This window comes from Stenella coeruleoalba (genome assembly GCF_951394435.1).
Source record: "Stenella coeruleoalba genome assembly, chromosome: 2".
Classification (NCBI taxonomy): domain Eukaryota; kingdom Metazoa; phylum Chordata; class Mammalia; order Artiodactyla; family Delphinidae; genus Stenella; species Stenella coeruleoalba.
In genome coordinates, this window is record NC_137147.1 from 12,913,792 (window position 1) to 12,939,266 (window position 25,475).

Below are 25,475 nucleotides of genomic sequence, written 5' to 3' on the forward strand. Positions count from 1 at the left end.
TTTGTTCTGCTGGGCAAAGACAGTCTTTCAGTGGTTTTTCCCCTCATTTCCCAGCCATTCTAAAGCGAAGAAACTTCTGTTTGCCGGGACCTTTTGGCATTTTATTTATGTGTTGCCTCTTAATGTCATTCACTAGCAAGGATAAAATTTGAGGAGAACTTTTGAGCACAGTTTGGAGTATTGTGGAAAATGTTTTTTCATAATCTGGAACCATCGATTTGTTTCTGCTGCAGCCGCATTCCTCTTCTAGTTTCTCTAAGAGTGGGTATGTTTAGCAACGTTAGTGTTGTTTATTTCCTGAAGGGCGGGGGCTCTTCAGAAAGGGGGCTGACCTTGGCTTCCCCTCCAGGCGGCTAAGTTAAGTTGGGAGAGGCAGCAGGGCCCAGGGGTTAAGTGACGCCGGCGTTGGGATCCTGGCCTTGCCACCTCTTAGCTGTGGAACATCAGGCAAGTTACTCAACCTCTCTGTGCCTCCGAACCTCAGCTGTAAAATAGCAATAATAATTGCTGTAAGGCTGATGTGAGCATAAATTGGGTCAACTCATGTTGTTCCCAGTACATGTTTAGCACACATTAAATGTTCGTTTTATTGTCATTATCTGTTCCTGTGTCACCTGGCGGTGGAATCTTTCCTCACCTTCGAAGATTTCAGATATTTAGATGAAAATACGGAGTATTTTAGACATGCTGTTTTATTAAAAGTGTTAAATAATTTTAAAGAGATATTTATGGAGTAATTTTTTCAGGAGAATTTGGTTTTCCATTTCTTGCCTGGAAGCTAATGGAACACCATCTTGCCTAGAGTCCCCATATCATATCCGGGTTCTGAATCTCTGTTCACCCCGGCTGTTTGACCTTGGTCCAATCGTTTATATCTGTGTGCTTCAGCTTTCCATTTTCATGGCGGGATTAATACTGCCTGACTTGTCTGGGGAAGAAAACCAGTGAGCCACCAGTGTTCTCCACCCAGTATGATAGGAGCTTTCCATGTACTGTTCTCCCTCCTTGTTCCAAACAGGGAGGCAGGGCCAAAGGAAATTTGAATACCTGAAAGCCGTGTGCATTGAATATTTGTTTAGTGTTGTCCTTGTTACATTAGGGTCACAGAGACATCTGCTAATAATTTTCTCTGATAGTTTGTTCTCTGAAGGGGAATGAGAAATACCTCCAAAATTATGCATATAGAATAATTTAATCAAGCAAACCAAATTAGAATAGATGGACATGACATAGGTTGACCTTGATTAGTTTATCTTTGGATGGTGGCATTACACCAACAGTAAATAAAGTTATCTGCCCCACAAGAAGCTTCTAAAGGTGCAATGATAGGAATAAAGATGACTTCACCCTCGAATATCATAATATGAGCCCTGCTTTTGGCAAATGAAATCATCCTGTCTCTGTCCTTTGCATGCATCAGCCAGCCAGCTGGGTATGGCTTTCTTGAGCAGAAGCCACGCCAGGGTGGAACCTTACCTTCTGCTGACAGTTCATTTCTTTACACCCTATTTTAGAAAAGAAGTTAATGCTAAATTATGGGACACCCATAGTTTTTTTTATGGGCTGTTTCAGCGTTGAAGTGTTGAGAAATAGCTGGTGCCCAAATGTTGCAGGGCCCAGCCTAGACTTCATCTGTTCATCAGGAGCCGTTCACTGGTCATCGTGGTCAGTCCTTGAGTGGATTCTGTCCTCCCCACAGGAAGAACTTGCAGTGACACAGCTGAGACGTTGGATTCACAACTGGATTAGATTAAGGTTACTGTGTGTCTTGAACTCAAACAAGATGTCCTAAGAAAAGTACTCAGGGCTACTGACACGGAAGGCAGGGTGTGACTCTGGAGGTCCATGTGGCTGTGCTTGAGGGTCTAAAACATGAGACCATGAAAAAAAGATGGATTCTCCCTTCTCTTCTCCTTCCCAATCCCTGCCTTTTCACTTAAGCTGAAGCAGCAGGTTATAGGTCATGGCTTAATGTAGTGCATCTGAATAAACTACTTCCTTAAAGAAATGTCAAGAAACTGACTGGCCAGTATGTTGCTCCGACTTTGAGGCTGCCATCTGACTGGCTGGGAGAGGAGGCTACAGCACACTTAAAGCTGAGTTAGAAAAGCCTGGAAACCAGAAAAGAACAGTAGCTTATTTTTACTTTTGTATGTTCTTGGTCAGTCTTTGCCCTCATAATTTTATAGCATTACAGGGGCCTATATCTGTCTTTTTTCACTCAAGATTACATCAAAACTTCAAAGTGTTGTCATGGTTATGTAATATTTTACCAAGTGGATGGCCTCTATGGTATAATTCACTTATAGTTGGGTATAGCCTGTTTTTGTACTGCTCTGGTGCCAGCTTCCTTCAGGTAGCTTTTCCCTTGTTTTGCTTTGTTTCCTAAGGGCAAATTCCCAGAAGTCGGGACATTTTTAACATTCTCGTTACTATATATTGTATCCAATTGCTTCCTACAAGTCATACTAACATCTTATACCTTTGGCCATACAGGAGAGTAGTGGTTGCTTCGCAATCTTGACGGGGTTGCATTTGTTTCTAAGTTACTTTGCTGATTTGCTAGGTGAAAACAGTACTTTGCCATTTTGGCCTGCATTTCTTTGACTATCAGTCAGGTTGAAATTTTTTCCATCTATTTGCTTACTAGCTATATTTCTTTTCTTTTTTTAAAATCACAGCATTATTGAGATATAATTCACATACCATAGAATTTACCCATTTAAAGTATTCAATTCAGTGGTTTTTAATATAGTCACAGAGTTGTGCAACCATCACCCATACTTAATTTCAAAACATTTTCATCACCCCCAAAAGAAACCCTGTACGCATTAGCAGTCACTCCCTATTTACGTCCAATTTCTCCAGTCTCTATAGATGTGTATATTCTAGACACTTCCTGTAAATCAGACCATACAACATGTGGTCTTTTATGACTGGCTTCTTTGGCTCAGCGTAATGTTCTCATGTTGCAGCACGCATCGGTACTTCATTTCTTTTTATTGCCAAATAATATGCCATTGTATGGCGATACTGCATTATGTTTATCCATTCATTATTTTATCGTTTATTATTTGGGTTGTTTCTACTTTGGGCTATTATAATAATGCTGCTATAACTTTTTGTATATAAGATTTCATGTGGACAAATGTTTTCATTTTTCTTGAGTATATTCCTGGGAGTGGAATTGCTGGGTCATATGATAACTTTATGTTTAACCTTGTTATATTTCCTTTTTGTTTGTTTATACTTTCTCTCTGGTTTTAAGATGTCGTATTATTCTTATAATTTGAATAAAGCTTTTATACCATAAATATGTTAACCCATTATTATGTTTGCTCTGAATGATTTCCCACTCAGTACTTTTCCATTTCTAAATTGTTCATACATTTTAAACCTATTATATATATTAGTTGAATCTGATTATCTTTTTATTACACTTATTTCATTGTTTTAAAGCTGAAGTACTGAGATAAATCTTCTCTAGGATATAAAAAGTTTTCAACCATTTTCCATTTAAAAAAAAAAAACTTTTAATTTTCAAATCTTGCTGGAGAGATTTATTTTGGTGTATGATATTAGATATGACTCTAATGTTTTCCTCAAACTTCAGTACCACTTTAAGATGATCTTATCTTTCTTTTTTCATATTTTCTGTTATGCATTTTAAGTCATTTAATAAAATTTTAGACACAACAGTCATTTCTGAACTTTCCTGTTTTGTTCTGCTAATCTTATATTGCACCAGTGTGACACTGTTTAATAAGTGCTTCTTTATGATATATTTTAACATCTGAAGGGATTAGTAACTACTTATTTTTCAGAATACCCTTTGTCCCTTTCTGTTGGTATTTCTAGATGCATTTTAGAATAATTGGGATTTGGTCAAATTTTTATTAACGCTATACATTGGTTTGGAGAATTATATTTAGTCTTTACTCACCTGTGACCATGATACCTCTTTCCATTTTGCAAGATTTTTGTTTTACAGACTTCAGTAGATGGATTGTATTCGCAGATCTTTTCTATTTGTATTGCTTCGCGTATAGGATCATTTTTTTCATTGTATTTTCACATATAGCAATGCTTTGGTTTTTAAAATTCAATTACAAAAATATTTAATGAGCGCCTTCTTTGTTCTGCACACTGTGCTTGACACCAGGGGCACTAGAAGAAATAAGCCACAGAGCATGTCCTCAGGAAACTTACTGTTTTCTGAGGACACAGGTCCATAAACAGCACGTGGGCTGCTTTGGTGGGGAACGCTCAGAGAATTCTGCAAGCCCAGAGAAGGGTCTTGGACCCGTGCGGAAGTTCAGGGATGGCTCCTGGAAGAGATGACACCTGAGCTGAACCTTGAAGGCTGACAAGGATAGGAATACAGGGTTATCAGCCACGATACTGAACTCCTCCATAAAAATAGAGTTGTTTCTTTTCATTTTTCTAAGGCTATGAACATATGGCAGAGGAATGATTTTTGTCATTATTCTTTCTTCCTTTCTAGTGTTTTCCACTTTATCTCTCTTTCCTGCCCTATCTCCAGACTTTTCTAAAACAATGTTATTATAAAGGTGGTGGAAAGTATCCTTATTTTGTTCCTACTTGAAGGTGATACTTTAATATATCTCCAGTAAGGGTTATAGTGTTTACATGCTCATTGAGTTTCTCATTTGCAGTTCATAACAATTATGTAGGTATATATTATTATCCCCATTAATCAGATGAAAACAGTGAAGATCTGAGAGATCAAAGGAGTTGTCCTAAGTCCACAAGTGGTGAGGAATGTCAGAACCAGACCTTGAACCTGGGCTTTTTGACCTAAAATCTTTGGCCCCAGCCCACTTTCTGTCATGCTTCCTCAGGTGTTGGGTGTGTGCTTTTGCCCAAGCAGGCTGTACTTGTTAAGGATACTTGTTGGCAGTCCTCTCACAGGGAAGTGTTTATCCACAGAAAAAGTGGTGGCTTCAACACTGCCAAACAATGCTCCTGCCCAGGCCCATGTGTTAGAGGCTCTTTGTGAGGAAGGGATTAAATCCAAGATACTTAGACTTCAGGGCAAACTCTGAGTTAAGCTATTCCCTCTCTCATCCACCTTGCATTTTTCCCATCCTGACTCATCCTGGCAGCCCTGACCTTGTCTTTTGGACTTTGTTCTGCAAGCAAATGCAGACTAATAGGACAAAGGGAGAGGAGTCAGACTGCAGAGTCAGGTAGACCTGAGTTTCAACACCAGCCTTAACACTCGTTAGCCATGTGATTTGGGCAGCTTGCTCAGTGGAGCAAAGTCTCAGTTTCGCCTTCAGTAAAGAGAGGGTAATAGTGTGCGTCTCAGTGGGTTTTTGTGGGAGAATAAATGAGATAGTCTATGTACCTACATAGTGCCTAATGCAGAATAGGTTATTTTCTTATTGCTTTTTTCCTTGCATTTCTTATTGGCCCTGCAAATTTATTCATTCATTCATTTACTATGTGTTTTATTCATTTACTACATTTACTATGTATATTGAATGCTTACCCTGTCCCAGACACTGCAGTAGACACTGGATATATTAGTAAATGGAATAGACATGGCCCCTGACTTTGCAGAAGGTGCAGCACCATGGAGGGAGACAGCCAATAATCAAGTAAAAAATACATTAATAGGGCTTCCCTGGTGGCGCAGTGGTTGGGAGTCCGCCTGCCGATGCAGGGCACACGGGTTCGTGCCCCGGTCCGGGAGGATCCCACGTGCCACGGAGCGGCTGGGCCCGTGGGCCATGGCCGCTGAGCCTGCGCATCCGGAGCCTGTGCTCCATAACGGGAGAGGCCACAGCAGTGAGAGGCCCGCGTACCACACACACACACACACAAAATTAATAAATGCATTGAAGGAATAGAATAGGATGCTGTGGGAGGGAATAATAGAGGCAGGCCTGCTTTATGTTAGTGCTCAGGGAAGGCCCTTCTGAGAAATGACAATCAAGCTGATATATGAGAGGTGAGAAAGAGCATAAGAGTAACACGATCCAGACTGTGTTTTAAAAAATTATTCAGGTTGCTTGTGGAAGGTGGAAAGGAAGTTAAGGTGCAAGAGAGGACATGGAGACTGTATTTAGGAGGCTGCTGTAGAAATCTAACAGGAAGTGATGGTAGCTTTGATGAAAGGTGTGGTTGTGGAAATGGATATATACAGACATTTGAGAAATAATTAGGAGGAAAATAGTAATAGATTAGATGTGAGAGAGTGTCAAGGTCTCAAGGCTCAATCCCCAGTGTCTGATTTGGGCAGCTGGCTGGATGACGTTACAGTCGCCCCTCGGTATCTGTAGGGGATTAGTTCCAGGACCCCCTGTGAATACCAAACTCTGCAGATGCTCAAGTCCCTTATGTAATATGGCGTAGTGCAGTCGGCTCTCCGTATCTGCAGGTGTGGAACCCGTGGATACAGGACCAGCTGTATTTATAAGATGGAGTGATAAATAGAGGCTTCAGTTTTGGGCTGAATCTGGACTCCTAGGAGTGTAATCATGCTCAAAGTTTCTCTGGGGTAGAAGTTATATGGCTTTTGTCCCAGGAAGGCATTCCAGGAGCTAGGAGGGAGATGCCCAGAAAGGGGCCCTTGAAGATGAGCCCCATCCCTGAGGTTCTGGTATAGAGACCCTTCTTAAGACTGAGGCTGGACCAGGAGAACCAAGAATTTCTCCCTTCCACCACCAGCCACATAACAAACACAGCACCAAGTACTACGCAACAGCAGACTACTACTGGGAAAGAGGCATGAATGTGGAGAGAGAACTCCTCTGTAGTGCAAGCATACAGAGACTGCTAAAAACTGAGGGTGGGATAGAAACACTGAGGAAAACCCTCTGGAATCCCAAGTCCCACAGTTAGCAGCCCAATGCTGGAGGAGTTTGAAGCCCGTGGTGCATTGGAGGTAACTATAGAAACAATAAAACCCAGCTCCAGCTCAACTACTGACTAGGTTGACTCAATCCCCAACACTTAGGGCCTGATAAGAGAAAAGGGGTACACATTTTCAAGTGTAAATATTATTTAACTCAGTTTATTTCTGTATACACAATTGTCAACAATAAATAAAAAATTAAGGGCTTCCCTGGTGGCACAGTGGTTGAGAGTCTGCCTGCCGATGCAGGGGACGCGGGTTCGTGCCCCAGTCCAGGAGGATCCCACATGCCACGGAGCGGCTGGGCTCGTGGGCCATGGCCACTGGGCCTGCGTGTCCGGAGCCTGTGCTCCGTAATGGGAGAGGTCACAACAGTGAGAGGCCTGCGTACCGCAAAAAAACAAAACAAAACAAAAAAAACTATAAGATACATATATATACACACACAAACTGGAATAAACAAATCACTGTGACGAGCAATAAACAAAACCAAACCCAGAAATGACCCAGGTATTGGAACTATCTGATAGGAACTTTAAAATACCCATGAGTTATATGTTAAAGGATATCATGGAAAAGATATACAACATGCAGGAACAGATGGGAATTTCAACAAGGAGAAGGAAACTATAAAAAAAGCATAATTAAAATGCTAGAAATAACAAAACATGATATAAGAGATGAGGAACTTCTTTGATAGCTTTTAGAAGACTGGAAAGAGCTAAGAAAAAACTTTCATATGAAGATAGGTTAATAGAGATTATTCAAAGAAACACAAAAAGAAAATTAAAAAGAGTGGGAAAAAAACAGAACAGAGCATCCAAGAGCTGTGGGAAAATATCATATATGTATTTGGTGCCCCAAGAGGATAAGAGAGAGAAACTGGAACAGAAGAACTATTTGAAGAGAAAATGGTTGGGCTTCCCTGGTGGCACAATGGTTGAGAGTCTATCTGCTGATGCAGGGGACACAGGTTTGTGCCCTGGTCTGGGAAGATCCCACATGCCGCGGAGCGGCTGGGCCCGTGAGCCATGGCCACTGAGCCTGTGCATCCAGAGCCTGTGCTCCACAACGGGAGAGGCCACAACAGTGAGAGGCCCGCCTACCGCAAAAAAAAAAAAAAGAAGACTTTCTTATGTTTAATTTCTTTAAAAGATAATCGACTGCCTAAACCAAAAATATGAACAATGTATTATGGGATTTATAATATAGAAGTAAAATGTGTGACAACAATAGCAAAAAAGATAGTGGAGGAAATAGAAGTATATTGTTATCAGGTGTTTATACTATATATGAATTGGCGTAATATTACTTAGAGATGTTATAAAGATCTATATTATAAACCCTAGGGCAGCCACTAAAAAATAAGAAAGAGACATAATTAACCAGTTGATAGTGGAAATGAAATGGAATCATCAATCCAAAAAAAAACAAAAGAAGAAAGTGAGAAAAAGGAACAAAGAACATATGGGACAATAAAACAAAAACTAGCAAGATGATTCCAACCATGTTAATAATTATATTAAATGTAAATTGTCTAAGCACCCCAATTTAAAGGCAGAGATTTTCTATCTATAAGAAAATGATTTAAATATTAAAACATAGGTAGATAAAAGGTAAAATTACACACTATGCAAACAATAATCAAAACAAAGCTAGACTGACTGTATTATATCATAAAGTAGAATTAGAAACAAGGGATATTATAGGAGATAAAGGGAGATGTAATAAAAGGAGTCAATTCATCAAGACATAATCCTAAAAGTGTGTATACGTAATAATAGCGATTCAAGATATAGAAAACAAAATGTATAGAAGAGTTTATAACATTAAATGTGTATAGTAGAAAAGAAGAAAAATTTCAAATCAATGATCTACATTTCCAACTCAAGGAACTAGAAAAAGATGAACAAATTAAAGCCAAAATAAGCGGAAGGAAGGGAATAAGAACGATTAGAACAGAAATCAGTGAAATAGAAAACAGATAAACAGTAGAGAAAACTAGTGAAACCAAAACTGGAGTCTTAGAAAAGATCAATAAAATTTGTGTAAACTATTAATAAGCTGAACAAGAATTAAAGAGAGAAGACACAAATTATCAATACCCAGAAAAAAGGAGGCACTTCTATAGATCTATAGACATTGAAAGGCTGTAAGGGAAAATTATGACCAACTTTATGCAAATAAACTTGATCATTTATAGAAAATAGACAAATTCCCTGAAAGACACAAAGTACCAAAGCTCACTCAAGAAAGAATAGATAACTCAAGTGTACCTATATGAATTAAAGAAATTGACTTTATCATTAAAAATCGTCCCATAAAGAAAACTACAGGTCAAGTTGGCTTCCTTGGTGAATTCAATGAAGAGAGATTCAGTTTAAGGGAGAAATGAGGCCAGTACTATAGAAGCTTTCAGAAAGTAGAAGAGGAGTAAAACACTCCCTAACTAATTCTATGAGACCAGTATCTCTTTTTTTTTTGTATTAATTGATTAATTAATTAATTAATTTTTGGCTGTGTTGGGTCTTCATTGCTGCACGTGGGCTTTCTCTAGTCGCGGTGAGTGGGGGCTACTCTTTGTTGCGGTGTGCGGGCTTCTCATTGCGGTAGCTTCTCTTGCTGTGGAGCACGGGCTCTAGGCACGTGGGCTCCAGTAGTTGCGGCACTTGGGCTCTAGAGCACAGGATCAGTAGTTGTGGTGCACGGGCTTAGTTGCTCTGTGGCATGTGGGATTTTCCCAGACCAGGACTCGAACCCGTGTCCCCTGCATTGGCAGGAGGATTCTTAACCACTGCGCCACCAGGGAAGTCCCAGAGACCAGTATCTCTTATGAATACAGATGCAGATATCCTCAACAAAATACCAGCAAACTGAATCTAACAGCATAGAGAAGGAATTATATACCAGCAAGCGAGATTCTTTTCAGAAATGCAAGGTTGATTTAACGTATGGAAATCAATGAATGTAATACAACATATAAATAGAATAAAAGACAAAAACCACATGATAATGATAATCTCAGTAGATGCAGAGAACTCATTTGGCAAAGTCAACAATCCCCATGATAACAAAATCACACAACAAACTAGGAATAGAAGTAAAGAAAAATTAAAAAAAAAAAGAAATTAATATCCTCAACCTGATAGAAGGCATCCATGAAAACCCATGTCTAACAACATATCTAATGGTGAAAGAGTGGATGCTTTCCTTCCAAGATCAGATTAGGCAGGAAAAAGAAATAAAAGGCATCCAGATTGAAAAGGGAGGGACTTCCCTGGTGGCACAGTGGTTAAGAATCCGCCTGCCAGTGCAGGGGACGTGAGTTTGAACCCTGGTCCGGGAAGATCCCACATGCTGTGGAGCAACTAAGCCCGTGCGCCACAACTACTGAGCCCACGTGCCACAACTACTGAAGCCCTCTGAGCCTGCACGCTTAGAGCCCGTGCTCCACAGCAAGAGAAGCCACCACAATGAGAAGCACACTCACCACAGTGAAGAGTAGCCCCCGCTCGCCGCAACTAGAGAAAGCCAGCGTGCAGCAAGAGAGACCCAACAGAGCCAAAAAATAAAATATTTTTAAAAAAAGAAATAAAACTATATTTACAGATGACATGATCTTGTATATAGAAAATTCTAAGGAATTCACACAAAAAATACTATAAATAATAAATGATTTCAGCAAGGTTGTAGGATACAAGGTCAATATACAAAAATCACTTTTATTTGTATACACTAGCAATGAGCAATCTGAAAATGAAATTAAAATTGTAATTCCACTTCTAATAGCATCAAAAAGATTAAAATGCATTGGGATAATAAAAAGCTCAAACCGTATACTCTGAAAACTACAAATCACTGTTGAAAGAAATGAAAGAAAACCTACATAAATGGAAAGGCGTCCAACACTCATGGAACAAAAGACTTAATTTGTTAAGATGACAATACTCCCCAAATTGATCTACAAATTCAACCCAATCCCCATTAAAATCCTAGCTGCCTTTTTTGCAGAAATTGATAAGCTGATTCACAAATTAATATGGAAATGCAAGGGACCAGAAGAGCCAAAACAATCTTGAAAAAGAACAAAGTTGAGGGACTCACACTTCCCAATCTTTTAACTTTCTATTGTACAAAGCTACAGTAATCAAGACAGTGCACACAATTAGTATTCCTGAAAAAGAAAATGGAAAAAACCAGACTAGATAAGAAAATGCAGTTATATAATCAAAGAGAAATTCTTCAACAAAGTAAGGCTTTATTCAGCACTTGCTACACACTGTGCTAAGTGTTCTATCCATTTATTATTCCATTTAGTTCATAGGACTTCACTAAGTGAAAAATTCTATTACCATCTCCATTTTACCAATGAGAAAACTTTAGAGACTGTGACTTGCCCATAGTAGTGGAGCTGGGCTTTGAACCCAGAATGGCAGCCCGAGTCCAGTGCCTTACTTGATACTGCAGATCTGAATTTTTAGATTGAGAGTTCATACTGTGTTCCAAGAATAGCTGACATAGAATGATGAACGGCAAGACAACACCTGGTAGATCTTCTAGACTTCAGGGAGAAAAGGACTGCTCTTTGCAGATTGTCTGCAGGGAGACCAGTAAGGCTGGCTTCCGAGTTGTCCACAGCAACTGTCGGTGCTGGAAGACTGGAGTATCGTCTGCCACGTTCTGAGGGAGAGAAAGTGGGAAATCTGAGAATGTCATACCTGAATGTCTCAGGTTTAGAGGAACAGAGACAAGAGACAGACATTCTTACACCTGTAAGAATTCAGGGCCTGTAGCATCCACGAGCCCTTTTTGGCAGTATTCCACCAAGCAAGCATCAATTTAAAATAAAGAATTAAAGAAACAATGAATGCATTTGATTGATTGATTGAGGTATAGTTGATGTACAGTATTATATGTTTTAGAGGTACAGCATAGTGATTCACAATTTATAAAGGTTATATCCCATTTATAGTTATTATAAAATATTGGCTGTATTCCCTGTGTTGTACTAAATATCCTTGTAGCATATTTATTTTATACATACTAGTTTGTACCTCTTAATCCTCTACCCCTATCTTGCCCCTCAAATGCATTTTGATATAGAACTGATGAGAAACAATTATGGAGTAGAACATAATTGTTAGGTACCTTGGCAATAAAAAACAGTACTATAACAAAAGTAAGAGGCTGAGGAGAAGGCAAAGGAGAAGGTAGTATGAATATGTCAGTTTCCTCATTTTTGTTCTGGGTCAGCAGATACTGTATAGTGTTGAAATGTGTAGATAAAAGAATGACCTACTTTCTGTCCTTTCTCTGGCTCTTTCTTTGTCTCCCTGTCTCTGTCTTTCTGTCTATATACACATACATATAACACACATGCATACATGTAATAAATATAACATATTTTTAACGTTAGAGAGACATAAATGTATGAACTATGTGTAAAAAAACCACATTTTTCTGAGGTTGAGTGATTACTTTGGTCACACTTTAGTTTCTCCCGTTAAATTTAAAATTAAAACCAGTATGTATAACAATCTCAATGTTTGTAAAATGATTATTATCTTTCTCTCCTCTTGATACATACGTACATGGAGATAGCTGGGTTATCGTTCAATCAATGTTCACTGGCTATTTCTATGTGGTAGAATTTTGAGATGATTTTTAATTTTCTTTTTGTACTGTACTACATTGTTTTCACTTTAAAATAACCATGGCATTTAAAAAAATTTAAAACTATTATCAAAAGCAAATGGAGGATAATTTTTTAAAGTTTCAGCATTGAACCCCCAAGTGGAAATGTCAAGGAAGTAGTTGGATATATGAGTCTGGGAAAGTCTGGACTAGAGATTATAAATTTGGGATTCGGCAGCATGTAGCTGATTTTTGAGGAGTGGATGAGATCATCTTGAGAGACACTTCACAGAGAAGGACAAGGGCCCAGAACCGCACTCTGTGCATCTCCAGCACTTCGAGGATGGGTGAGGGTGAAGCCAAAAATGACAGTTCTCAGAGGCAGGAGGAACACCTACCTACCTCTTAGCACTTGCAGAGCCAAGGGCTAAGTCAAGAAGGAGCCAGGCAGTTTTGATAAGGTGCTGGGATGTAGTTCAAAGGCAAGGGTTGCCCACCTGGCTTTCGTTCCACAATGTATTGTTCATTGTGTGTCTTCTACTTTTTTTTCCCTCCCTAAAGCTCATAAGGTAGAGAGCCAGCAATTCCTTCAGCTCCATTTGGAGAATAATTTCAAGGCCTCTAAAATATTTGGGGTCTGGCTAACAGCTGGATCTTTGGAGAGCTGCTGACTCAGCAGATGTTGGCAGCATGTTTGGAGAGCACTCCTGTGGTTTTAAAATGGGCCACAGTAGCTTCTGGTTGATAAGTGCTTTATTTGACTTGTGAGTTTAAGGAGAGCAGCCTCTGTAACCATAGCTAAGTGTTTACACTTCACTGTATCCCCCTCAACTTGCAAGCCTTTCTCTTGACTAGTTGGCAGTCTTTCTGGCGGGGCTAAACACGTCAACCTTTAAAACCTCGTTATCTGCTGACAAGAGGTCAAGTTTGGGGAGAGGGCGAGTCGAGGTGGTTTTTCTCAACTCTCCCCTTGAGAATAGGTGGCTGCTGCCCAGTCCACAGGCCTCAGCTCTGTAGCCTGGTGAATTTGCCCTCTCTGGTTAATTCCAGAGCCAGTGCCAATCATGGCACCTTCCAGCTCTTTCTGAAGCTCATCAAACTCTGGAGGGCTGAAGCCACGGGCCACGCATCAGTGACCTCAGCCATTGGTGGATGATGACTGTTTCTGTCCATTGCTGGACTGGCTTCTGTGTCACTCAGCCTCTCTGTCAACATCCTGGCCTTCGGCAGAGCCACTCCACCTCTAATGCTTCTCCTGGCACCGTGCGCTCATCAGCACCCTTCACTCCTCTGTCCTCAGTGCCAGGAGGGCCACACGTGGCCCGGGGTTAGCAGTTGTTCCCTGTCTCACAGAAGTCATTCTCTCTGCTTTTCTTATCGCTACACTTCTACATCAGTGCCTTGCACTGATGTTTGCATACAGAAGTTATTTTTTCAAGTCCTGCAGTGCATTTAGAGACAGGGTTTGAAGGAGGCAGGCTTGCATGTGGATCTGATTAGTTTTCCGATTTTCTCCCCTTCTAGGTAATACTTTCTAATATTCAAAACAGAAGTCCTAAGCCTGGCTCTGCTCCCCACGATCAAGAACTAGGTTTTTTCCTAGAAACAGGACTACAGAGAGCCCATGTCCTCTATTTCAAAAATGGGTAAGCCTTCTTCTTTTTCTAAATCAAATTCCTAAAGAAGGAAAGTAGAAAGCCTTATAATGCTGTCTTCAGTTTAGTTTTTATCGTAAAGCAATTTTAAATATAAATATAAATTTTTTTTCAAAAAAAGAATGAGCATAGGCTCTTTTGTCTCTTCTCCACCTGGGTCCTCACTTTCCCATGAGATTTGAAGGTGGGGGGAGGGAGGAGGCCCCCCCCATGAGTACGAGTCACAGTGTGGAGCACCGGGACCAGGAGGGACTGGGGCCCATGCTCTGTGCTCCCTTGCCTCCCTGGGATGGTACTGCACAGGCCTCCCTGCTTTGTTGCGGGGAAAATGAATGGATCGGAAACCCTGGCCCACAGGATCCCCTGCCTTTGAATGGCTGATCCGTTTGGAGAACTGGATTTGCCGAATTTCAGACGGTTTTTATGAAAGCGAGCATGGCTGTAATGCCACGCAGTTACATTTTCCCCTTGAGCTGCCCTTGAAAAGAGTTTTAAAAAGGCTTAAGAGCCTGCACGTAAGGGATAGCTCTCTCATGCATTTGATGCTTGTTTTCCTTTTCGTGTTGCTCTTATGAGAAATGCAATGATACGCTTCCAAATCTCTTCAGCTGTCCCTTGTTTTGACATTTTGCTGCAGGATAGATGTGCATGGAGACCAACAGTAGGTATCTGGTTCCCCCGTAGCTCCTCCTAGGCTGTGCGTGGGAGGCCCCTTCCTCAGGAATAGTCCAATAGCGCTTTAAGCTGCAGATTGGATAACTGAACAGGGGAGTTGCTCCCTCTTCATTTTCAAGAGCTTCAAACCTTGGGGCGTAGCTCATGGAAGTGGGATTTCACCTGCCCAGAGCCACGTGCTTCTGTTTCCCATTTGTTGGGGGAGTAAATGCTTATTTTCCAAATCCTATTAAACTGTTTGTGGAGAAGGCCTGCTTTGCTCCAAAGGTTCAGATTGGCAGGGCCCACAAAAGGCTGCAATAAACACCCCAAAGTTTGGAATGGCTTGGTAGCTTTGGCATAGATGCTTTTGAGTTTGATCTCATCTGTCACTGATTGAGATCATCTGAGTGATGGTGCATGTCCTCTAGACTGAGTTTTGAGTTCTAGTTTCTTTGCTGTTATAAATAGAGAGAGAAGGGAGGGAACGTAGAATATTTTTTCTGTTTATTCTCCCTCTTCACAATAAATAGTGTCATCACAGAGGAAACTCCAACCCTGGCTTTCCCTCCCTCTAACCTGTGAGTGTGTGTGATTGATATGCAAGTCCAGAGGCCAGAATGAATTTCCCTGGGGCTTTCAGGAGTCCCAAACCAATACCTTCTATTGAAAATGTTTTGTGTGAGATTGATAAGGACCGGCCGGATGACTTATTTTCCTATTTGAAGCTTATTCGTCGAGGAGGAAGAAGCGGGGCTATGGGGCTCTGTCCTCTTGCCCCGAACCTCTGGATGCCCACCAGAACCCAACTAAAAAATAATGATGAGAGGTTTGCACTAGGTGATGGATTACATGCTGGGAATTGCTTACTGGCTCATGTCTCATTTTATCTTACCCAAGTTCAAGAAGGTTCCCATTGACATAGTCAGAGTTAAGGGACTGCTTAATTTTGAAGCCCCTCTTCGTTTCTTCTTGTCCTCTTGGTCTTCTCCCTGGGCTCTAAAGACCAGTGATGCATTGAGCCGGCCGCCCTGGAGGGCTCTTGTCAGCTGCAGTGTTCTAAAGCGGTAACAAGAGGTTACGTGGGTAGGTGGAGGTGAGGGCCAGTTTTGAGACCACGAAACACGGACGAAAGGAGAGAGACCAGTGGGAGGTTTTGGACATGCCAAGCGCTGTCAGGGCTGCTGACTTACACGGTGGGTCACTCGGGGCCCAAGAGCCACACCCGGGGGGCATTCATCAGTGGACGCGTACCGCCAGTGTCTCTGCGGAGCAAGTGGGGGCAAATGGAGGCGGGAGCCATCCCTAAACACCAGCGGCTTCCCATCTTCCAATGTGTTTGCTCTGCTCCTTCGTCGTCTCGCTCCCTTTTTGTGTTTCTACAACTTAGAAATATATATATCTGGGATTGACAGGATTTGACTGATTTTCAGGGTTAGGAAAATGCATCTTAGATGAGTTTGGCAATAAGAGTTACTAATTGGTAAAGCGTATCTTTTTCTTTAGAAATACACTTAAATATGTTCAGCCTTTTAGTTGCCAAGCCCGTGAACTTGGGTCTCTTTCAGAAAGAACCTGACGCCAGGACCAGCTCCTGGGCCGCTCTGATCCCTTAGATCCCTCTTCTGTTTACCAAGTACTTTTATTTCATCGTTGATCCTCATGGCGTTATATCTTCCACACCCACCACCGCCCTTGGGGTTGGCGGTGTAAACAGCATCGCCTCTATTACACGCACGGTGACCTGGCTGCCGGGCTTCTGACCTCAGTCCTTTCAGTGCTGCCCCCACTGCAGGGGAAATGCTGTGTGCAGGGCCTTGGCTCAACCTTCAAACCGTGGCCTTGTCCACCATCCAGCCTCACTTGTGAGGGAGCGCTTGACCCCGGGATGAGACATTGCCGGGGGATGGTCCCCAGCCTCCACGAATTGGTGTTTTCTCATCACACTTTTCCTCATGTCTCATCTACAGCCTGTCACAAATCATACGTTTCTTCTTCTCTCCTCCTCCCCCTGCCCCTCTCCCCGCTCCTTTCCTCCCCCTCTCTTTCCTGCCTCACCCCCTTCCCCTCCCTCTCCTTGTTGCCCCCTCACTCCCCCTTCTCCCCTGTCCCCTGGGAGGGAGAGAGCACCTGTCATCATCCCAGCCCCAGTGTCCTTGGGCGTGGTCTGGCTTGGCACACACCCACGTCGATTTCACGGGGGTTTCTCTCATCCCTCTGGGTGGCAGCAGCAGGCCTGCTGTGGATGAGAAAACCGTCCTGCTGAGGCTGTGCAGAGGGTGGAGGCAGAGCGCGTTAGCCGCAGAGGGCCAGGGCTACTGCCTCTGAGCTTTTCGAATTTCCTCACCCACGGTAGGCACTCGGATGAGGGGAAGCAAGGGCGCTGGAGCCAGAGGACCGGATAAGGGACCAGCCCTTCTCCTCGCTGGGTGTCTGTTTCTTTATCTGTAAAATAGTGCCAGAACCAGAGAGCTGCGTGTGGCGCAAATAAGAGAACGCATGTGGAAGCATCTGGTGCAGCGTCAGGCAAACAGGCAGGGGGAAACTGTAACTTCCAGTGATGACGATGCCCGGCTGGCTTTCCAGCTGGAAGTGGGACCACAGGAAGGTCGGGCTCCAGCTGAAGTGGACGTTCTCGAAGCAGGCGTCACTCACTTCACTGCAGAGCCTCACACAGCAGAGTTTTCAAGGAAGGGCCCTCGTTTATGACTGCTGGTGTGAGCCAGCTCTGCTCGAGATGCGTAACAATTAGCTTGGGTAACCCCTAATCACCGAGGGCCACCCCAGTGTTTCAGAGAAAGGAGGCGGGGCCGCCTGGTGTGAGGCACTAGCACTGGGTGTTCTGGGCAGTGTGCAGAGAAACAGCCTCAGCCTGGGGCTCCCCTCAGCCTTCTGAGAAGTGTTGCCTCTCCTTGAGTCCCTGAGGCCACAATGCCAGAGAAGCTTGGGTTTGGGGGGCCATTTATTTACTCCACGTTATTTTAGGAATATTGAACTATATCTTATAAACAAAGGGTAGCCAAGGACATTTCAAGGAGCTTTGCTTCTTGCTCCAGCATGTCAGGTGTACTGGGTAAGCCAAATGGATTGTAGTGTGTGTTTCCCCTGGTTCTGAATTGGTTTTAATTCAAGGAGGGTGGGGATAAATTCAAGCAAGAAGGCAAATGAGCGTCAGTGTCTGGGAAGTGTACCCGCTGGGTCATCCTCTTTCCTAGGGTGCATCACGGAGTTCTGTGTGGGAGATCCTCGGAGAAGGTAGGAAGTCAGGCAATATGGTCAGACTCTGGGCTGCCCCCCACGTGCCTGCAGCCAGGCCAGGGAATAAAGTGGGATGGAGGGCTTTTTGGAGTTGTGTTATTACAGTCAGTCAGCACTATGCATTTGTTGGCTTTAAATAGACCTCTAATTAGCACTATGCATTGACTTTTCAAAGTTTTTAAACTTCCCCAGTCATCTTGTTGACCTTTGCAACTGTTCAGCCCTGCTCAGTGTAGCTTGGAATTAGAAGGCAGGAAGAAGGGCCATGAGGCCTGCGGCGTCCCATGGGCTGCCGAGGTTCCTGGGTTTATGGCCTCAGAGAAACAGTAGCAGCAGACGGGCTCCCACAGGCCCTGTTGGGGGCGGGAGGGAGGGGGAGGGAGAGGGCTTGGCTCGATGCACTGGCCTCCCCAGGCACTGGAGCGACTTGGCCTTGTCCTCTGCATTCTTGCCTTCAGTACGTCTTCCTTCTGGCGGTGATAGAAGTGGTTGTTTTTTCAACTGCCCCCTGCTTTTTACATTAGGAGTCAAATGCAGGGAACATGAGAAAATTCAGACACATTTCCAGTAAGCGTTTCGTATGTCTTAACTTTTGGTACATGACATTTCTCGAGAGATTCAGAGAGTAAAAAGAAATGAGCCTGCACTGTGGGAGATAGTAGGAGAAAAGAAAAAGGGTAAGATGTGAAAATAAGTAAATTATAGGCGACAGTATGGTTGTTTAAAAGAGTAAACAATGCAAGAACACCTAATAATCACTGTAACTGAGCTGAGGTTTCCAGGCCCATTCATTCATTCAGTAAAGTACTTATTCATCCATTTAGTGAGGACTAATTGCATAGTAGCCAGGCCCTGTCCTAGCACTGGGGCTCTAATGCGGAAAAGAACGACAAAGCCCCTGACCTCCTAGAACTTCATCTCAGGGAACTAACTAAAAGAAGCAGTCTCAGGATAGTCTGTACATGTGTGACAGGGGAAGTCCAGGTTGCCAGAAAGCCAAATAAGGAGGCTGCCTGTTGAGACGGCGGAAGATTTGGGAAGGGGAGTAAAGCTTTGGAGAAGCGGGATTGAAATGATGTAGGTGCACAGATTGGGGAGAGTCAGGGGTGCTTTCCAACTAGTTGGTAGAAACCTGGGGTTAGAACTGTACTCAGTATTGTATATATTCTGCAGGTTATGAGGAGACCACTCTGGTTGGAGCAGAGGTTTATACAGTAATGTATGTGTTTCTATATAAACCTCCCAGCACAGGACCTGGCATGCAGTAGATTGGGTCAGTTATCCAACATAGTTCTGCTATGTGCCGGTACTGTGCTTGGTACTGAATTGGGGAATATAAGACACATAGTCCGGGTTCTCGGGGAGGATACAGCCTAGTGAGGGAGAAGATAATAAACAAGTAAACCAATGTTTATACTTACAAATCGTAATAAATGCTAGGAAACGAATGGGTGCAGCAAATAACAGAGGGCACCTGCTTAGGTAGGGTGGTCAGGCCAGGCCTCCTGAGGAAGTGACATGAGACCAAGACTTGAAGGATGAGAAGGAAGTAAGCGTGCCACAAGCAGGAGAAAGAGTGCTGCAAGCAGAGGGCCCGCCACGTGTAAGGTCTTGACCCAGGGAAGTTTGATGTGTTTAGGAACCTGAAAAGAGCCCAGTGTGGCTGCAGCAGAGTTGGAAGGGGGAGAGTCACAGACTCTCCTGGTTTGGCTTACCCTGAAAAGGCAGATGTACTGTGGTGGCGTACAATGGGAGAGTAGCGATTGTCCAAAGAAAAATCCCCAAGTCACCAAAACAAAGGCGAGGTGACAGTGGTGGGCAAGGCATTAGATGCTCACCTCAAAGATGACAGTGGGGCTTCCCTGGTGGCGCAGTGGTTGAGAGTCCGCCTGCCGATGAAGAGGACGCGGGTTCGTGCCCTCGTCCGGGAGGATCCCACGTGCCGCGGAGCGGCTGGGCCCGTGAGCCATGGCCGCTGAGCCTGCACATCCGGAGCCTGTACTCCGCAACGGGAGAGGCCACAACAGTGAGAGGCCGGCGTACCGCAAAAAAAAAAAAAGATGACAGTGGTCGTAGGGACCAAGACAAGTGGATGGATTGGAGATGTATGGTAGAACTGCTGTTCGTTGATGTGTGATCCCAACTGGTGTGGGGACTAGGTGATGAATTGGATTTGCGGGGGAGCGGGAAGGGGAACAGAGGAATCAGGAATGACTCCCCAGTTGCAGTCGGAGCAACTGGTTAGATGGAGTGGGGACAAGGGGAGGACCAGATTCGGAAAAGGGGAAATCAGAGATTTGCCTTTGGATGTGTATCATTTGAGAGCCTGTGAGATTTCCAAGTGGCAGTGTCGACTAGGAGGATAGATGAGCACAGGGGAGGTTGAACCTTGAGTTATAAGTTGGGAGTCTCAGCATGTTGATTATATTTAAAGCCCTGGACTGGATGGGCTGAGAGGGACAGACCGTAAAGAGAGAAGCAAAGCCCAGGACCCAACAGGAAACCTGCAAGAGTTGGAGTTGGGCCAAGGAGGAGGAGCCCATAGGGGAGCTGCCCGAGGTAAGAGGGACCACGAGGGTGTGTCCTCGTAGAAGCCTAAGGTGCCTGAAGAGGAGGAAGGGCTCACCTGATGATGCTGAGGTGTTAATAAGGGTAAATACCAAAGCACTGGATTCGATAATATGGAAAGCCTTTGTGACCTTGAAAGGACTTTTGGTGGATGGTCAGAGCACAAGCTAGACTGGGGAAAGAGCGGCACGAATGAAGTGGTGGCGTCAGATGTGGGTCACTTTAAATAAATGTTATTTCCGTTCCCATTTCCTTTTCCAAGTTAGGGTTCTCGCTGGAAGGATGGATGGTGGAGAGATGGTGGAAGACTGAAAACCAGGCTAAGATGCAGGGAATTTATTCTTCAGGTGTGGAGAAGGATGGGGTATCAGGAAGGGCCAAGGCTAGGGTAGTTCATTTGGCAGGAGTCTAGTGCCAGCAGAATCATGCCCACCATATCAGTCGGACTTGGTTCATTTTACTTGGTTTTCAGCCATAGGCTACGTTCTGATCTCAGCAAGAACCATGTATGTATTGGACTGAGAGAAAGATGGGGTGATGGAGGGAGTCGGGGGGGGAGTCCATGTAAGTGGGCTACTTCCTTTATTCACAACAGTTTCAGGAGGGAAGTTTACGGACCAGTGTGAGTCCTGCAGCCTGGTCAGCCAGGACCACCTCGGTGATGCCACTTGTCATTCAAGCAGTCCTGGGTCTGGAAGACTTTGGGTCAACCTAGCGAACTGTGCTAAGCACTTCCCATGAGTCATTTCAGTAATAAGGAAAATTTTCATAATAGTTGAGCTGAAGGTCGGGTATAGAATCTGAAAATCCTGGAGTCCAAATGGTTAGAGCATGTTTTTAAAAATCACTGCCCTTTGTAGCTGAGGACTCTGAGATCCAGAGAAATCACATTCAATGATCATTTAATAAGTATTTATCAAGAACCTCAAGAGGTTATTTACTAGTGCCAAACGCTGTTCTAAGTGAACAGGTCAGACCCAGTCACTGCCTTGATGGGGTTTACATTTTGCTCAGGGAGACCGTCAGTACACAAGGCAGTGCTGGGGTGTGCTCAGAGCAGGAGCCCGAAGAAATGGCTCCTCTGTTTATAACACACCCGACAGGCATCTGGGTTCATTGTGACAAGGGACACAAAACTTGTAGCCTTCCTATGAACAAATACCCTACACATGTCCTCCTGCACCTCCAGGTGGCCGCTCAGCGGGACCAGTGGGACAGGGCTCCATGCTGGAAGAAAAGCCACAGTGTTTAGCGGGGGAGTTTGCCGCCTAGAGCCTGTGGAGGACCATGAGTGGTCTATAGACTTAAAGGCTTTGACCCTCTCTTTTCAAGGAAAAAAAAAGATCCCATTTATATGCTATTCTAGAAAAGACCAAACAGTGGAGACAATAAAAAGATCAATGGTTGCCAGGAGTTTGGGAGAGAGGGGAGATGAATACACAGCACATAGAAGTTTTTTAGCGCAGTGAAAATACTTTGTGTGCCATTATAATGATGGATAGGTGTCATTATACTTTTGTCCAAACCCATGGAATGTGCAACACTATTCACTTCCTTAGAGTGAACCCTAAGGTGAACTGTGGACTTCGGGAAATTTCTGTACCTTCCTGTCAATTTTGTTGTAAACCTAAAACTGCTAAAAAAAAAAAAAAAGAAAGAAAAGAAAGAAAAAGAAGAGAATTAAACAAGGCAGTGAGACTTATTCAGGGTCACACAGCTAGTTGGTGGCCTGTGCCTCCCCCTGCTGACACCCAGCCCAGTTTTCTCAGCGCTCGCACAGAATGACCCCGCCCAGTTAGTGTTCTCTTCTTGAAGATGGAGCTCTGGGCAGCAGAGCCGCAAGGAATACATTAGGCTGAGAAAATAAGGACTTTTAAAGCCAGTCTAGTTGTAATCGTTTATGGAATAAAAAGCGTCAGCCAAGTCTCCTCTGTTTTGTTTCAGTGTAGACTAGGTCTGGCTCATCCCTTAATGCCATCAAAACTTTAGTATGAAAACAAAGGAGTCTTTGTCAGTTTTAATTATGAAATTCCAGGACCACTTTCCGTGATACATTTCAGGGAATGAATTATGGGGGACGGGTAGTTGCTTTCTGCACTGCATAAGCGTGAGCACCCACGGCGTGTTCGAGGCCTGCACCATCAAAGCGTTATCCGCGTTCAGCAAGGTGGGTGCATCCATGTTAGCCTGTCCTGTCTTCAGCAGAAGAACGGGGTAGGTCATCTGAGGCTTCCAGAGTACAAGGCGGGGTAGGGTGGGAGCACGGGGCGTGGGGAGGGGACCGGTGAACTAACTAGCAGTTACTCGCATCTCACAAAGGCCCCTCTCCGGACGGTTTCTCCCAGCTGTAGGCTGCCTCCTTCAGCCTCCATTCAGAGTTGGAATTCCCTGAAAGATGAACTGGTACCGGAGATTATTCCAGTTCTTCACCTTGGGTTTGTCCGGGATAGTGATTTTCTATTTTAATGGAGGCAGGAGGGAAGGGGGAGGTTCTTTGTTTATTCATTCACTTATTTGTTCATCCAGCAAACATTTATGTGCTAGGAGCTGGGGTTGAGACAGCAAACGATCCCAGTGGATTCTCTAGTCCAACGGGAAGATAAATAACTACAAGTAGGCTTACACCTTAGGAAAGGAGAAGAAGGCGATACTACCTCTTTAAATGCAGCCTTTCACTTTGCACGTTTTCCCCAAAAGAGATGGTTATATAACAGTTGTGGCTAAAAAATCAAAATTAACTTTATTTTTTTGATATTTCCCAATAATTCTTGATACGACCGGAGATTGACCCTGGAATTTTCTTTCATGGAGGGCAATATTTGCAGGCCGACTCTTGGGTCATGCTCTGGACAGGAGTATCCTCAGTGAGCATACACAGCAGGAACATAACAGTGCGGTGTGAGGACTACTGCCCAACTCTGTTTAGTTTCAGACGATTTGTTCCAACATTCACTTGTTCTGCCAGTGTTTATTCAGCTGCTGCTCCTGCCAGATGTTCTCCAGGTGCTGGGGGTGAAATGGTGAGCAGCCAGACGTGCTTCTTGCCTTCAGAGAGAAACCAGGTCCTTATATTCCTGGGTGTATAACTACACCCCGAGATGGGGCTCAGGCGGCAAGGTACCCATTTTTGTGAGAGGCCATTTGAAAATGAAGTTGACCTGGAGCTGGTGGTTAGGGGAGGTTTCCCGAGCAAGTGACTGAGCAGAGCCTGAAGATGAATCAGTGAAGAGGAGCTAATTCACAAAGGCAAGGTGGACTGGGAAGGGCGCTCGTGTTGGTTAGACCTGAAAGGATCTGAATGGGCATCAGAGGCATCTGGTCCAACCAACCCATGCTTTTTCTCTGCTCTGTTTTTCTCAGTATTTAACGGGCATCAAATGTACTACGAACAGTGCTTACCAGGGATCTTCTTAGGTTCAGTTAAGCATTCCGACCCACAAGACTTTCAGTGGCCACACTTGGCCATCTGTGGAGACAGATCTGGAGCAGAACCGTAAGTTGCCAACCAGGCAGTGTCAAGGGTTTCTCTCCTGTGAGCTGTGCTCTTGGCAGTCATCTGGCCACCCAGGAGCTGTCCTCTTTGCCCCTCCCTCATCCTGTGACAGCTCACATGCTAGAGAGTGAGCTTCACGTGGAGTAGGGATGGGGTCTGCCCCGGCTTAACATCTCCCTGAGGGATATGCTCAGTTGTAAGTCATCACATTCAAGGAAGCCCGAAGCGGCGTTGTCCCCGTCAGATATTTATAGTTCCTTCCAGTCCAGATGCAAGATATCAGTCAGAGGTCATTCTTAATATAAGCAATGTTGCCTCGTAACATAATTGACATTCTAGCTTTATTAGGTTTCCAGGGAAACAGAACTAGAAAGTTAACCTAAGGTCAGATTCTCAAGCAGGAGAGGAAAGGAATTTGCTAACCCTTTGCCCACATTGTGTTTTTTTTCCCTTATCTAATCTGTTTATTGTCTGTCTCCCATCACTGGCATATAAGTTCCAGGAATTTGTATCTGTTTGGTTTGGGGAGGGATCTGTACCTTGAGAGTATCTGGTATACAGGTGTACGTGAATGAATGAGTGAGTGAGTGAATGAACTTATGTTCGTCCGAGATGGCTGTGGCTCACAGATGCCTGACAGTTGTGTGTTTTCTTTAAAATTAGTTCACGCAGCATGTATGTACTGAGAGCTAAGCGTGCAAGCACTGTGCTAGGTGCCGGGATGTAAGGAAGAAAAAGACAGCCTAGACGGGCCTCGTGGAAGTGACCGCTCCTGTTGCTGTTTAGGGGGAGCTGTGCTCTGACCGTCCAGCTCTTCCCACAGATGATGTCCTTCTGTTGGAAGAGGGTGAAGGGGGCCAGGTATCAAGTGGTTTCCTTGACCTCAGTAAGAGATAATACGTTTTCTGGGAAGGTCATAGGGACTTCTGCTGTCTGCCTTATCTCTGAGACTGTTTCCAATAACGGTGGCTTTATTATAAGACACCCCCCTAGCAGGCCTGATAGACTCTTTCTTTTCTGAGAAGCTCCTAGCTTGGTGGAAAATTGGTGCTTGTAGCCCTCCTTACTTAAGCCTGGCGTGTACACATCTAGATGGGATTCTAGCGTTCCCACAGCAGGAAAGAGAATTATCATTTTCCACGGTTTAGTGTTGAGAACATTTGCTCCCAGAGCCTCCCAGACGCGCATTTTTTTTCAAGTATGTAGCTCTTTGAGTTGAAACCTCACAGGCTGAAGTTGGACACAGAAGCCCGAGAGCCTGTTTAAGCATGGCCTTTGTACGCAGCCCCTCAAGGGCAGGCCATTGAAATGACACGTGTGTGTCGGGAAG

General features: G+C 44.0%; 1 protein-coding gene across 3 annotated transcripts in view; it reads left to right on the forward strand.

Annotated features, from left to right (window-relative positions):
* The window catches only part of TTC7B (tetratricopeptide repeat domain 7B), a 238,285-nt gene that overhangs the window by 60,564 nt on the left and 152,246 nt on the right, over window positions 1-25,475 (forward strand). For all 3 annotated transcript variants that reach the window (XM_079912560.1, XM_079912558.1, XM_079912559.1), the window contains exon 5: window positions 14,042-14,163. In XM_079912560.1, the coding sequence (XP_079768686.1) occupies window positions 14,042-14,163 (122 nt within the window). The remainder of the gene's footprint in view (window positions 1-14,041; window positions 14,164-25,475) is intronic.